Source organism: Panthera onca, chromosome B2 (assembly GCF_046562875.1).
Source record: "Panthera onca isolate mPanOnc1 chromosome B2, mPanOnc1 haplotype 2, whole genome shotgun sequence".
Lineage (NCBI taxonomy): Eukaryota > Metazoa > Chordata > Mammalia > Carnivora > Felidae > Panthera > Panthera onca.
This window is the reverse complement of record NC_138343.1, coordinates 2418721-2435782: the sequence shown is the minus strand read 5'-3', so window position 1 is coordinate 2435782 and position 17062 is coordinate 2418721. Positions and strand designations below refer to the sequence as shown.

At 38.6% G+C, this 17062-nt stretch overlaps 1 protein-coding gene across 1 annotated transcript; it reads right to left on the bottom strand.

Annotated features, from left to right (window-relative positions):
• Positions 1 to 15457: 15457 nt before the first annotated feature.
• LOC132674697 (olfactory receptor 2B8-like) lies at positions 15458 to 16396 on the bottom strand. Its single transcript, XM_060627261.2, has one exon. It carries the CDS (start codon positions 16394 to 16396, stop codon positions 15458 to 15460), a length of 939 nt encoding a protein of 312 aa, XP_060483244.2.
• Between the last annotated feature and the right edge of the window lie 666 nt (positions 16397 to 17062).

Here is a 17062-nt window from a genome sequence, read left to right as displayed (position 1 = left end):
TTGCTACAAAGGGCCATATTTCATTATTTCTCATTGCCACATAGTACTCCATTGTGTATATAAACCACAATTTCTTTATGCATTTAATGGGGACATTTTTAATGCCCCTAAGACTTTTGAAGTCTAGCACAAAATCATTCCTAATACAGTTAATTAAAATGGTATTTGAGACAGTCTCAATGTGCAACAACCTCTCACATTGGATGCCAGTTCCCTCACTTATTAGTGTCAAATAGCATTTTGTGAGATGTCACTTCAATTATGTTCTTTTTTGATGGTAATTAGTATAGAGAATGGCATTTTTTTGTTTTGTATATTCTGTTTATTTTTATTTTACCGAATAACATTTTCTCTCTCTATACAACCGGAATATCCCCTAACTCACACCTGGTCAGAAGAGGGAATAGAAACAATCCACGTTTCCATCCCATGAACGCCCGTAAGAATAAAGTAACGAGGGGCTTCTGGGTGGCTCAGTCGGTTAGGCGTCCAGCCCTTGACTTGGGCTCGGGTCACGATCTCACAGTTTGCGAGTCTGAGCCCCTCATTGGCTTCTGCACACAGTGGAGAGCCTGCTGGGGATTCTGTCTTCCTCTCTCTCTGCCCTTCCCCCAGTCACACTCTCTCTCAAAAATAAATACATAAACATTACAAAAAGATACACACCTAAAAAGCTTCTGCACAGCAAAGGAAACAACCAACAAAACTAAAAGGCAACCAACGGAATGGGAAAAGATAGTTGCAAATGACATTTCAGACAAAAGGCTAGTATCCAAAATCTATAAAGAGCTCACCAAACTCCACACCGAAAAACAAATAACCCAGTGAAGAAAGGGGCAGAAAACATGAATAGACACTTCTCTAAAGAAGACATCCAGATGACCAACAGGCACATGAAAAGATGCTCAATGTCGCTCCTCATCATGGAAATACAAATCAAAACCACACTCAGATAATACCTCACACCAGTCAGAGCGGCTAAAATGAACAAATCAAGAGACTATAGATGCTGGAGAGGATGTGGAGAAATGGGAACCCTCTTGCACTGTTGGTGGGAACGCAAACTGGTGAGGCCACTCCGGAAAACAGTGTGGAGGTTGCTCACAAAATTAAAAATAGACCTACCCTATGACCCAGCAGTAGCACTGCTAGGAATTTGCCCAAGGGATACAGGAGTACTGATGCATAGGGGCACTTGTACCCCAATGTTTATAGCAGCACTCTCAACAATAGCCAAATTATGGAAAGAGCCTAAATGTTCATCAACTGATGAATGGATAAAGAAATCGTGGTTTACATACACAATGGAAAACTATGTGGCAATGAGAAAGAATGAAATATGGCCTTTTGTAGCAACATGGATGGAACCGGAGAGTGTTATACTAAGTGAAATAAGTCATACAAAGAAGGACAGATACCATATGTTTTCACTCTTATGTGGATCCTGAGAAACTTAACAGAAGTCTATGGGGGAGGGGAAGAAAAAAAAAAGGAAGTTAGAGAGGGAGAGAGCCAAAGCATAAGAGACTCTTAAAAACTGAGAATCAACTGAGGGTTGATGGGGGGTGGGAGGGAGGAGAGGGTGGGTGATGGGTATTGAGGAGGGCACCTTTTGGGATGAGCACTGGGTGTTGTATGGAAACCAATTTGACAATAAATTTCATTAAAAACTAAATAAATAAAAAATAAAAGCATATGAGAGCATATTTACCAAGTAACTCATGCTGGCTATAATAAATTATTGCTAAAGTGAAAAAAAAAGAATGCATTCACTTGCTTAATATTAAATGTAAATATGTAAATACGTTCTTCATTTAATTTCATTCATAACCAATTTTATGGAATCACAGAGCTAATAATTAGGCACATTCTAATCTTTAGTGTGAATATAAATGAGGGCCACCAAATTCTACCAATCTTCTAATGTGGCTGGGGGCAAAAAACCTCAAATCCTTTGAAACACTGTACAGTTTATAGCCATTGGTTTTAATGGTGTCCTCAAATAATTTAAAATATTATCTTGTTGTTAATAAAATGTACATGGTTTATTTAAATTCAACTAGTCTTTGTATTTAAGTTCAAATTGATTATGAGTTCATCAGGAGACTTACAAATAATCAATAAGAAAAATGGAGGGAAGTTTATGGGTATTTTGTTGCTGTTTCTCAAAGATCCGTAACTTCCAGTTTCCTTTAGCATATTCTGCCTAAGGGGATAAACTATCTCCTTCTAAAAAGATTCTTACTGGGGCGCCTGGGTGGCGCAGTCGGTTGAGCGTCCGACTTCAGCCAGGTCTCGATCTCACGGTCCGTGAGTTCGAGCCCCGCGTCAGGCTCTGGGCTGATGGCTCGGAGCCTGGAGCCTGTTTCCGATTCTGTGTCTCCCTCTCTCTCTGCCCCTCCCCCGTTCATGCTCTGTCTCTCTCTGTCCCAAAAATAAATAAAAAACGTTGAAAAAAAAAATTAAAAAAAAAAAAAAAAAGATTCTTAGGCTTGGATTTTCTCAGTTATTCACATTCCAGGAGGATCCCATCCTGATAGTTATGTGGAGAACTGACACTCTGGGCGTCCTGAGGAGGGAAAGAATTACAACCCTGCTATTATGCTTTTCTTCTCAGGCCTCACTCAAGAGGAAGAAAAGTCCCAAATACACAATCTAACCTGTACCTAAAGAAGCTAGAAAAAGAACAGCATAAAACCTAAGGCCAGGAGACAAATGGTAGAACAGCATGGAAGATTTTTTTGGCATCTTGGGTCTCTGGTCAACAGCCAGATCAACATTAAATCAACTACACACCTGGAAAACTGATTTGAAGATTAACACAACAATCCGCACCACCTGAACCACAGAACTTGGCAGGTACACAACGCAGAGAGGTGAACTGGGGGAGAGAGAAGCTGCGAAGGGCAGGGAGCCATTTTTGTGTGCGGAGAGAGGACGGAATTGAGGGCAGGGTACAGGAAAAGCACCCCCCAAAGCAGCTGGAGAGAAAGTGGAAGCAGCCGAGCAACTGAACTAAAAAGGGAGAAAGGAGAAAGGAGACGGTTTAAATTCCATTAAGACTCTATAAACAGGGTGGGGCACAGAGTCTGAAACTCCACAGCTCGATACCTGGAGGTGCTCTGGTGGGAAGGGCAAATCCCCAGGAGCAGAGTCGGGTCTGAGCCACATGGGGAGAAGCAGTCCCCCGCTGGAAGGACATTCGGTAGAGGCTGTGCAGCCACCTGGTCCCAGTGGACCCTGGGAGGACAACCACATTTGCTGGTACTAGAACAAGGTCCTTAAGGGTGAAGCCTGGTGCCAGATGTGTGTTGTGATTTTTCATAATCCCTGAAACGCTGCTGCTACACAATCACGGGAAATTTTCCGGGGTGGGCTGGCACCCAGCGGCAGTCTCTGGGCATTGGCAGCAGCGCGGTCTCACGAACATTCTTGGGGGTGGGCCAGCACCCGGCCATTGCTCAGCAAGCCCCTCCCAAAGGGGATCTGAGCAGATCAAGATAAAACTCAAGAGGGAGGTGTCACCTGGCAGCCTGACAGCTTGTTCACGGACAGTATAGAAGCCGGGAGTGGATGGAAGCCGGAGACAAAGGACGGGTGTGTGACTACTGATCCAGGAGAACAGAGTTCTGATACCAGAGGCTGGGTAGCTGGGTGATGCCATTTTCACCCCTCCCATGCATGCGCATAGGTACCTACAGGTACCAAAAGAATCCACCCCAGTCAGCTAAGCAGCACCATCTAGTGGAGAACAGAGCCATTACAATAAACCCCATCCAATTTGAGCAACCTCCCTCTTCAGGAACACCAATATCTCTGCCAACTTAGTTTATGGACTATAAATTACTTCATAGTCTGACTTCTGGGGAAAATGATATAATTTCAATCGTATTCCAGTCTATTGGCTGGTCCATCTATTCAATTTTCTTCCTTTTTTCTTCTCTTTTTGATTTCTTTTTCTTGAACACAGAAACAGAAAATTTTATTTTTATTTTGAAGTTTTATTAAAAATATTTTACTTAGTTTTTTCTACTATATTTTGTACATTTTTGTAAATTTTTCAAATTCTATTTTACTCCATCATTTCATTTTATTCTATTTCATTGTATTCATTTTTTCAAATTTTCAGATGTTTTCCTTTTTCTTCCTTCCCCTTTGTCTGTAATCTATCAAGCTCCCTTCAACAACCAGACCAAAACACACATAGGATCTAGCATCATTTATTGGATTTTTGTGTCTGTGTGTGTTGTTTTTAATTTTTTAATTTTAATTTTAATTTTAAGTTTTCTTTACCTTACTAGTTCCTTTTCTCCCTTCAAAATGACAGGGGTGGGGGGGGAATGAATTCACCCCAAGTGAAAGAGCAAGAAACAACAGTCAGGAACTTAATCAACACAGGTACAAGCAAGATGTCTGAACCACAATTTAGAATCACAATAGTAAGAATACTAGCTAGGGTTGAAAACAGATTAGAATTCCTCTCTGCATAGGTAAAAGACATAAAAGCTAGTCAGGATGAAATCAAAAATGCTCTAACTGAGCTGCAATCTTGAATAGATGCCAAGGCAGTAAGGATGGATTAGTCAGACCAGAGTATCACCAATATAGAGGACAAACTTACGGAGAATAATGAAGCAGAAAAAAAGAGGAAGACTATGGCAAAGAGCACAATTTAAGAATTATAAAATCAATGACTCATTAAAAAGGAACATCAAAATCATAGGGGTCCCAGAAAATGAAGAGAGAAAAAAAAGGGGTAGAAGGGTTATGTGATAACCCTTCCCCAAATCATAGCAGAAAACTTTCCTAACCTGAGGAAAGACACAGTCACCAAAATCCAGGAAGCACAGAGGACTCCTATTAGATGCAACAAAAACCAAGCATCAACAAGGCATATCATAGTCAAGTTCACAAAATACTGAGGCAAGGAGAGAATCATGAAAGCAGGAAGGGAAATAAAAAAGTCCTTAACCTGCAAGGGAACACAGATCATGTTTGCAGAAGACGGATCCACAGAAACTTGGCAGGCCAGAAAGGAGTGGCAGGATATATTCAGTGTGCTGAATCAGAAAACTATGCAGCCAAGAATTCTTTATCCAGCAAGGCTGTCATTCAAAATAGAAGGAGAGATAAAAAGTTTCCCAGACAAAAAAAATTAAAGGAATTCATGATCACTAAACCAGCCCTGCAAGAAATTTTCAGGGGGACTCTCTGAGGGGAGAAAAGATGGAGGGGGTGGGAGGCCAAAAGCAACAAAGACTAGAAAGTACCAGAGAACACCACCATAAACTCCAACTCTACAAGCAACATAATGACAATAAATTCATACCATTCAGTACTCACTCTAAATGTCAATGGACTAAATACTTCAATCAAAAGACAGAGGGAAACATTATGGATAAGAAAACAAGATCCATCTATATGCTGTTTACAAGAGACCCACTTTAGACCTAAAGACACATTCAGATTAAAGGTAAGGGGATGGAGAACCATCTATCATGCTAATGGTCAACAAAAAAAAAGCTGGAGTAACCATACTTACATCAGACAATCTATACATTAAAATAAAGACTGTAACAAAAAATAAAGGAGGACATATATCATAATTAAGGGATCTATCCACCAAGAAGACTTAACAATTGTAAATAGTTATGCTCCAAATATGATAGCACCCAAAAATATATATCAGTTAATCACAAGCATAAAGAAACTCATTGATAATAATAACATAATAGTAGGGGACTTCAACACCCCTCTTACAACAATGGACAGATCATATAAACAGAAAATCAACAAAACAATAGCTTTGAATGACACATTGGAAGAGATGGACTAGAGAGATATATTCAGAACATTTCATCCTAAAGCAGTGGAATATACATTCTTCTCTAATGCACATAGAAAGCTCTCCAGAATAGACCACATACTAAAAACACAAATCAGTCATCAACAAGTACAAAAAGATCAAGATCATACCATGTGTATTTTCACACCACAACACTAAAACTTGAAATCAACCACAAGAACAAATTTGGAAAGCTAACAAACACTTAGAGACTAAAGAACATCCTACTAAAGAATTAATGGGCTAACCAAGAAGTTAAAGAGGAAATTAACAAGTACATGGAAGACAATGAAAATGATAACACCACAGCTCAAAACCTCTGGAACACAGAAAGGCAGACATAAGAGGGAAGTATATAGGAAACAAGGCCTTCCTAAAGAAGGAAGACAGGTCTCAGATACACAACTGATCTTACACGTTAAAGAGCTGGAAAAAGAACAGAAACCCTAAACCAGCAGAAGACAGGAAATAATAAAGATTAGAGCAGAAACAGATGCTATTGAAACCAAAAGAAAAAAAACCATAGAACAGATCAATGACACCAGAAGTTGGTTCTTTGAAAGAATTAACAAAATTGATCAACCTATAGCCAGTTTGATCAAGAAGAAAAAGGAAATGACCCAAACAAATAAAATCAAGAATGAAAGAGGAGAGATCACAACCAACACAACAGAAATAAAAACAATAATAAGAGAATATTATGAACAATTATATGCCAATAAAATGGGCAATCTAGAAGTAGTGGACAAATTCCTACAAACATATAAACCACCAAAACTGACACAGCAAGAAACAGAAAATTTGAACAGACACATAACCAGTAAAGAAATCGAATTATTAATCAAAAACTCCCAAAAAAACAAGAGTCCAGGGCCAGATGGCTTTCCAGGAGAATTATACCAAATATTTAAGGAAGAGTTAACACCTATTCTCTTGAAACTGTACCAAAAAATAGAAATTGAAGGAAAACGTCCAAACTCTTTCTATGAAGCCAGCGTTACCTTAATTCCACAACCAGACAAAGACCCCACTAAAAAGGACAAGTATAGACAAATTTCCCTGATTAACATGGATGCAAATTCCTCAACAAGGTATGAGCCAAGTGGCTCCAACAATACATTAAAAAAATTATTCACCACGACCAAGTGGGATTTATACCTGGGATGCAGGCTAGTTCAATATCCACAAAACAATCAGTGTGATTCATCACATCAATAAAAGAAAGGACAAGAACCATATGATCCTCTCAATGGATGCCAAGCGAGCATTTGACAAAATACAGCATCCTTTCTTGACAAAAACCCTCAAGAAAGTAGGGATAGAAGGAGCATACCTTGAGATCATAAAAGCCATATATGAAGGACCCAATGCTAATATCCTCAATGGGGGAAAACTGAGAGCTTTCTCCCTAAGGGCAGGAACAAGACAGGGATGTCCACTCTCACCACTGTTATTCAACAGAGTATTGGAAGTCTTAGCCTCAGCAATCAGACAACACAAAGAAATAAAAGGCATCCAAATTGGCCAGACGGAGATCAAACTTTCACTCTTTGCAGGTGACATGATACTTTATATGGAAAACCCAAAAGATTCCACAAAAAAACTGCTACAACTGACCCATGAATTCAGCAAAGTTGCAGGATATAAAATCAATGCACAGAAATTGGTTGCATTCCTATACACCATCAATGAAGCGACAGAAAGAGAAATCAAGGAATCGATCCCATTTACACTTGCACCAAAAACCATAAAATACCTAGGAATAAACCTAACCAAAGAGGTGAAAAATCCATATGCTGAAAACTATGGAAAGATTATGAAAGAAATTCAAGAAGACACCAAAAAATGGAAAAATATTCCATACTCCTGGATAGGAAGAAAAAATATTGCTAAAATATCAATACTACCCAAAGCTATCTATATATTCGATGCAATACCTATCAAAATAACAACAGCATTCTTCACAGAGCTAGAAAAAAAACAATTCTAAAATTTGTATGGAACCAGAAAAGACCCCAAATAGCCAAAGCAATCTTGAAAAGAAAACCAAAGCTGGAGGCATCACAATCCCAGACTTCGAGCTGATTACAAAGCTTTAATTTTCAAGACAGTACAGTACTGGCACAAAAACAGACACTCAGATCAATGGATCAGAATAAAGAACCCAGAAATGGACCCAAAATGTATGGCCAACTAATGTTTGACAAAGCAGGGAAGAATATCCAATGGAATAAAGACAGTCTCTTCAGCAAGTGGTGCTGGGAAAACTGGACAGCAACATGCAGAAAAATGAACCTGGACCACTTTCTTACACCACACACAAAAATAAACTCAAAATGGAGGAAAGTCCTAAATGTAAGACAGGAAGCCATCAAAATCCTAGAAGGAAAGCAGTAAAAACCTCCTCAACCTTGGCCACAGCAAATTCTTACCCAACACATCTCTGTAGGCTAGGGAAACAAAAACAAAAATGAACTACTGGGACCTCATCAAAATAAAAACCTTCTGCACAGCGAAGGAAACAATCAGCAAAACTAAAAGGCAACCAAGGGAATGGAGGAAGAAACGACATATCAGATAAAGTGTTAGTATCCAAAGTTCTGTAAAGAACTTATCAAACTCAACGCCCAAGAAACAAATAATACAGTGAAGAAATGAACAACAGACATGAATAGACACTTCTTCAAAGAAGACATCCAGATGGTCAATTGACACATTAGAAAATATTCAACAACACTCATCATCAGGGAGATACAAATCAAAACCACAATGAGATACCACCTCACGCCTGTCAGAATGGTTAACATTAACAACTCAGGCAACGACAGATGTTAGCAAGGATGTGGAGAAAGGGGATCTCTGTTGCATTGCTGGTGGGAATGCAAACTGGTGCAGCCACTCTGGAAAACAGTATGGAGGTTCTTCAAAAAATTGAAATTGAACTACCCTATGACCCAGCAATTGCTCTATTAGGTATTTACCCAAGGCATACAGGTATGCTGTTTCAAAGGGACACATGCACCCCAATGTTCATAGCAGAGCTATCAACAATAGCCAAAGTATGGAAAGAGTCCAAATGTCCATCGATGGAAGAATGGATAAAGAAGATGTGGTGTGTGTGTGTATGTATGTATACATATATATATATATACATATGTATATATATGTATATATATATACACACACACATACACACACACACAAACACACACACACACACACACACAAACACACACACACACACACACAATGGAGTACTACTCAGCCATCAAAAAGAATGAAATTTTGCCATTTACAACTATGTGGATGCAACTAGAGGGTATTATTCTAAGTGAAATTAGTCAGTCAGTGAAACACGAATATCATATAATTTCACTCATATGAGTACTTTAAGATACAAAACAGATGAACATAAGGGAAAGGAAGCAAAAATAACATAAAAACAGGGAGGGGGACAAAACATAAGAGACACTTAAATATGGAGAACAAACAGAGGGTTACTGGAGGATTTCGGGAGGGGGATGGGCTAAATGGGTAAGGGGCATTAAGGAATCGACTCGTGAAATCATTGTTGCACTATAGGATAACTAACTTGAATGTAAATTAATATATATTTAAAAATAAAAATGTTAAAATTTAAAAATGCCTAAGGCCAGCAGAAGGGAAATAATAAAGATTAGAGCAGAAATAAATGATATCAAAAGAAACAAACAAAACACAGTAGACCAGCTCACTGAAACTAAGAGCTGGTTCTTTGGAAGAATAAACAAAATTGATAAACATCAAGCCAGACTTATCAAAAAGAAGACAGAGGAACCAAATAAATAAATCATGAATTAAAGATGAGAGATCATAACCAACATTGTAGAAATACAATTATAAGAGAATGCTATAAAAAATGATATGCCAACAAACTGGCCTTCAGGAAGATACAAATTCCTAGAAACTCACAAACTACCAAAACAGAAATGGGAACACATAGAAAATTTTAACAGACCATAACCAGCAAAGAAATGGAATTTGTAATCATAAATCTCCCAACAAACAAGAGTCCTGGGTCAGATGGCCTCCCAGGGGAATTCTACCAGACATTTAAGGAACAGTTAATACCTATTCTTCTCAAACTGTTGCAAAAAACAGAAATGGAAGGAGGGCTTCCAATCTCATCCCATGAAGCCAGCATTACCTTGATTCCAAAAGCAGACAAAGAACCCCCTGCCCCCTAAGAAGGAGAATAACAGGCCAGTATCCCTGATGACCTGGATGCAAAAATTCTCAACCAGATAGATATAGCAAACTGAATTCAACAGTAAATTAAAGGAATTATTCACCAAGATCAAGTGTGATTTATTCCTGGGCTGCAGGGCTGGTTCACTATTTGCATAGCCATCCACTATTCACATGTCAATCAACATGATATACTACACTAATCAAAGAAAGGATAGGAACCATATGATCCTGTCAACCGATGCAGAAAACACATTTGACAAAATACAGCATCCATCCTTTTTTTGATGGGGGATGAGGAAAACTATATTTATTTTATTTACTTTTACATGTAAATTTTAATTCCAGTAATTAACATACAGTGTGGTATTACTTTCAGGTATACAAGATTACTATTCAACAATTCTATACATTACTCAGTGTTCCTCATGATAAGTGTACTCAATCCCCTTCACCTATTTCACCCTCCCCCCACCCACCTACCCCTTGGTAACTATCAGTTTATTCTTAATATTTAAGAGTCGGGTTTCTTTTGATTTGCCTTTTTATTTTGTTCTTTTGTTTTGTTTATTAAATTCCACATATGAGTGAAATCAAATGTTATATGTTTTTCTGTCTTTATTTCACTTAGCTTTATACTTCCTACATGCATCCACATTTTTTTAATTTAAATTTTAGTTAGTGAACATACAGTGCAATATTTGTTTCAGTAATAGAATTTAGTGATTCATCACTTTCATACAATACCCAGTGCTCATCACAACAAGTGCCCTCCTGTACCCATCACCCATCTAGCCCATCTCCCACCCAACTCCCTCCACCAACCCTCAGTTTGTTCCCTATCATTAAGAGTGACTTGTGATTTATTTCCCATCTTCTCTCTCCCAACACTTCCCATATGTTCATCTGTTTTGTGTCTTAAATCCCACATATGAGTAATATCATATGGTATTTGTCTTTCTCTGATTGACTTATTTCACTTAGCAGAATACATTCTAGCTCTATCCACATCATTGTAAATGGCAAGATTTTACTCTTTTTGATGGCTGAGTAATATTCCATGGCGCATATATATATATATATATATATATATATATATATATATATATACATATCCACATCTTCTGTTTAATATAATCTATTGTCAAGTTGGCTAATATACTGTGTGTAGTGTGCTCTTGATATGGGGGATAGATTCCCGTGATTCATCACTTACCCACTGCTTATCCCACAAGTGCCCTCCTCAATGCCCATCACCAATTTTCCTCTCTCCCCCAAACATCCCCCCCCATTACCCTCAGTTTGTTCTCTGTATTTAAGAGTCTCTTACAGTTTGCCTCCATATCTCTCTATTTGTACCTATTTTTTCCCATTCCCTTCCCCCATGGTCTTCTGTTAAGTTTCTCAACTTCCACATATGAGTGAAAACATATATCTTTCTCTGACTGACTTATTTCACTTAGGATAATACCCTCCAGTTCCATCCACATTGCGGCAAATATCAGGATTTCATTCTTTCTCATTGCCAAGTAGTATTCCATTGTATGTATACACCATATCTTCTTTATCCATTCAACAGTTGATGGACATTTAGGCTCTTTCCATAGTTTACCTATTGTTGAAAGCACCAGCATCCATTCTTAATGAAAACCATCAACCACATAGGAATAGATGGGACATACCTCAACGTTATGAAGGCCATATATGAAAGACCCACAGCTAATATCATCCTTTATGGGGTAAAACTGAGAGCCTTTCTTCTACAGACAGGAATAAGACAAGGATACTCAGTCCCACCATTACGAGTTAACACAGGACAGGAACTTTTAGCCTCAGCAACATACAACAAAAAGAAATAAAGGGTATACAGATCAGCAAGGGAGGAGTCAAACGTTCACTATTTGCAGATGACATGATATTCTATGTAGAAACCTGAAAAACACTCCAACAAAAGCTAGTGGAACTAATCCTGAATTCAGGAAAGTCACAGCATAGAAAATCAACATACAAGAATCGGTTGCATTTCTACACACCAATAAGGAAGTAGCAGAAAAAGAAATCAAGGAATGGATCCCATTTACAATTGCACCAAAAACCATAAGATAACCTAGGAATAAACCTAACTAAAGAGGTAAAAGATCTGTACCCTGAAAACTATAGAACACTTACGAAAGAAATGAAAGAAAGACACGAAGAAAGGGAACAACGTTTCATGCTCATAGATTGGAAGAACAAATATTGTTAAATAGCCACACCACCAAAAGCAACATACACATTTAATGCAACCCCTATAAATATATCACCAGCATTTTTCACAGAGCTAGAACAATCCTAAAATTGCTACGGAACCATAAAGACTCAGATGTGTCAAAGCAATCCTGAGAAAGAAGAGCAAAGCTGGAGGTATCATGATTATAGACTCAAGCTATATTACAAAGTTGTAGTCGTGAGTACAGTATGGTACTGCCATAATGAACAGAAATGTAGATCAATGCAACAAAACAGAAAACCAGAAATGGACCCATAAGTGTATGGCCAACTAATATTGGACAAAGCAGGAAAGAACATCCAATGGAAAAAAGACATTCTCTTCAACAAATGGTGTTGGGAAAACTGGACAGTGACATGCAGAAGAATGACCCTGGACCACTTTCTTACACCATGCTAAAAAATAAACTCAAAATGGATGAAACACCAAAATGTAAGACAGGGACCATCAAAATCCTAGAGGGGAACACAGACAGCAACCCCTTTGAACTCGGCTGGAACAACTTCTTACTAGACACGTCTCTGGAGTCAAGGGAAACAAAAGCAAAAATGAACTATTGGGGCCTCATCAAGATAAAACGCTTCTGCACAGCAAAGGAAACAATCAACAAAATTAAAAAGCTTCTGAAAACTGGAAGGGATATTTTCACATGACATATCAGATAAAGGGATAGTATACAAAATCTCTAAAGAACTTATCAAACTCAAATAATAAACCCAAGAAACAAATAATCCAGAGAAGAAATTGGCAGAAGACCTGAATAGACACCTTTCCAAAGAAGACAATCAGATGACTAATAGACACATGAAAAGATGCTCAACATCTCATCAAGGAAATACAAATCCAAACCACAATGAGATACCACCTCACCCCTGCCAGAATGGCTAGAATGAAAAACTCAGAAAACAACAGCTGGTGACAAGAATGGGGAGAAAGGCGACCCTGTTACACTATTGGTGGGAATACAAACTGGTGCAGCCACTCGAAAACAGTATGTAGGTTCCTCAAAAAAATTAAAAATAGACCTTATGTCCCAGCCATTGCATTACTAGGTATGTATCCAAAAGATACAAAAATGCTGATTCGAGAGGGACACATGCACCCCAATGTTTATATGGCAGCATTATCAACAATAACCAAGTTATTGAAGAAGATAAAAAGAAATGGAAAAACATTCCATGCTCATGGGTTGGAAGAATAAATATTGTTAAAATGTCAATACTACCTAAAGCAGTCTACACATTCAGTGCAATCCCAATCACAATTGCACCAGCATTTTCCTCAAAGCTAGAGCAAACAATCCTAAAATTTGTTTGGAACTACAAAAAATGTACTGTTCATGACAATAATATGTACAAAAACTCAGATCCATAACACAAAACATATTTATATGCAAACTGAGCTTTAATTAAGATCTAAAGGCTACAATGTCACATTCACTTGTTATGAGATGTTTATATTTATTATTCATCATTCAGAATTGTATGTTATTTCATAATGTGATGGCTATATGTAAAGCTTAGACATATTGAGATTTTTAATACTTAATATACATTTTATTCATTCCTTGAATTTTCTCCTGGTGAATCTAAACAAGCTCCAAAGAACATGGGATTTCCTGGAAAATGGAGGTCATTTTTCATATTTTTATAATATATCCCTGCATTCAAATTGTATGGAATATTTGGCAGATGTGAGATACAAAAGCCTTAATCACTTCATGCCTGGATCAGACAATTTGTAAATTGGTATGGAGAAAGGATCTAAATATATTTTACCTTTGAAACATTTGCTGCATTACTGTAGGTTTGAAAAAAAGTAGAATATAAAATAGTACTTTTGTCATTCGATGTGTTCAAAACTCATTTTTTTAATGTTTATTCATTTTTGAGAGAGAGAGATCATATGAGCAGGGGAGGGAGACACAGAATCTGAAGCAGGCTCCAGGCTGAGCTGACAGAACAAAGCCCAAGCAGGGCTTGAACCCACGAACCATGAGATAATGACCTGAACAGAAGTCAGACACCCGACCGACTGAGCCACTCAGGTGCCCACTCAAAAGTCATTTTTAATGAATGAGGTGGCTCATCATAAATTCAAGCGAGGTGCACACCTCACATCGCACAACATTGCACACATTACACATAAGCACCGCCTGCTGTATTGCTACCTGATGCTCCCATTGTCCCTGGGATGAGTGCATCATGCCATCGTCCCCTATGACATGAAGTCTATGTAAAATTACTGTCACACAGGTATGGTCACACTGGGGCCTAATATCTGAATGACTGTGTCAAGATTGGTGTTCCCAGGATTTTCTCTGACCTAAATTTCATCTATCCTGTGGTTCCCCACCAATTCTGTCAAGAAGCTGTGATACAGTCAACTTACAGCCTTCTAACAGAGCCATGATCAAATGCAAGAATAAGTGATATGCCTCCGGAAATTGCTAGAATGTGCTAAAATGTTAATATTTCTTACACTGTTTTAGTGGTTCCTATTCTTATTTTGACTACGCCTTTTATGCTATGGACCTAAATGTCTTTGGCATTAGAATAGTACACCCAAAAGTGGATGAAATAAGAAAAACCTGTGCAGATTTTTAAAATATTAATATGATGGAGATGCACTGGGACACTAAATCAGCCTCTCTGGAGGTTGCAATGAATCCATGAGCCTGGAGTTTGAACATTCATTTCATAAAAGAATGAGGTAAGGGGGAAACTGGGTTAGCTCAATTTGTTCAGCATTCAACACTTGATTTTGGCTCTGATCATGATCTCACACTTCATGAGTTTAAGCCCTGCATCAGGTTTTCTACTAACAATGCAGACCCTGACTGGGATTCTCTCTCTTTCTCTCCCTCTGTCTCTGTTCCTCCTCCACTCTCTCTTCCTCTCTCTCTCTCTCTCTCTCTCTCTATCTATCTCTTTCTCTCTCTCAATAAATAAACTTTTTTTAAAAGTTTTAAAACAGAAAATGTTACTTAAAAAGAAGAATGAGGTAAGGAAATTCCCTTGAGAGTTGTCAGGGGAAATGTTGGACGACACGTAAAGGACACACAATCTTAAAGCCTCTGACATTCAAAGTGTTCCATCAAAGAGTCTTCACCCCAGTCATCTGGAGTCATAGTCCCAACAGAACACCTTCTTCATTGCACCCGTCACATCTTTGTTCCGCAGGGTATATATGAAGGGGTTGACTGTGGGGGTGACAATGGTGTAGAAGAGAGAAATGAACTTGCCCTGATCCTGGGAGTGGTTGTTGCTGGGCTGCAGGTAAGCATAGATGGCCGTGCCGTAGAACAGGGAGACCACGGTGAGGTGGGACCCGCATGTCCCAAACACTTTCCTCTGTCCTGCGGCTGACTTTATTCCTAACACTGCTCTGATGATCTGACCATAGGAGAATGTGATTAATGCCACAGGTATGAAAAGAAAGATCATACTGAAAAATAAGATCTCAGACTCATACACAGTGGTGTCAACACAGGCAAGCTTGAGCAATGGGGGGACCTCACAAAAGAAGTGCTCTATTTTATTCTTCCCACAAAGTGGTACAAGAAAGATGAGCACCGTCTGCAATGAGGAGTAGGCAAAACCCGTGAACCATGATGCAGAGGCCATCAGGGCACAGAGACGGGGGTGCATGATCACTGTGTAGTGCAGGGGCCTGCATATGGCTGCATAGCGGTCAAATGCCATCACCCCTAACAGAATGCATTCTGTGCATCCCAACCCTAGAGCGATGAACAGCTGAGCTACACAGCCAGTGAAGGAGATAGACTTGTCTGGTCCCCTGAGATGAACCAGCAGTTGAGGAACAGTGCTGGTCGTGTAACACAGGTCCAGAAAGCTTAGGTTGGACAGGAAAAAGTACATGGGAGTCTGCAGGTGTGGGTCCAGGCGGGACAATGCAATGATGCTCGTGTTTCCCAGCAGGGTGAGCAGATAGAAGATCAGAAGAACCACAAAGAGGACTCGCTCCAGCTGAGGCCGGTCAGAGAAACCCAGCAGGATAAAGCCAGTGAAAGAACTTCCATTTTTCTGGTCCATTCTTTCTTACTACATGCTTCCTGTCAAGACCAAGTATTTAGCAATTTTTAAAAGAAATCTTCAAAGCAATAAAATGTTGGCAGGATGTGAATTTAGCATGTTATAAGACAGGGCGTGGCATTGTACAAGTAACTCTTTGAATAAATCATGAACTCATGAAATTGTCATAGGTCATACCAATTAATTCTATATTGTCACAAAAGAAAATTATAATATTTAATGTAAGAAAAAATCAAATAATTGACCTGTGTCTGCATCGGTCATAGGTACAAAATGTAATTCATTCTCAGCCTAGTAGGCTGAAAGTACTATAAAAATATGTGTGTGCACCCCCATATTTATAGCAGCACTATCAACAATAGCCAAAGTATGGAAAGAGCCCATATGTCCACCAATGGATGAATGGATAAAGAATTTTGTATATATATATACACAATGGAGTATTACTCAGCAATCAAAAAAAAAGAAATCGTGCCATTTGCAGCTACGTGGATGGAACTGGGGGGTATTATGCTAAATGAAATTAGTCAGAGAAAGACAAAAATCATATGACTTCACTCATATGAGGACTTTAAGAGACAAAACAGATGAACATAAGGGAAGGGAAGCAAAAATAATATAAAAACAGGGAGGCGGACAAAACAGAAGAGACTCTTAAATACAGAG

Excerpts from the sequence above, each read along its gene's own strand:
- LOC132674697 (XM_060627261.2), bottom strand. The coding sequence starts at position 16,396 with ATGGACCAGAAAAATGGAAGTTCTTTCACTGGCTTTATCCTGCTGGGT.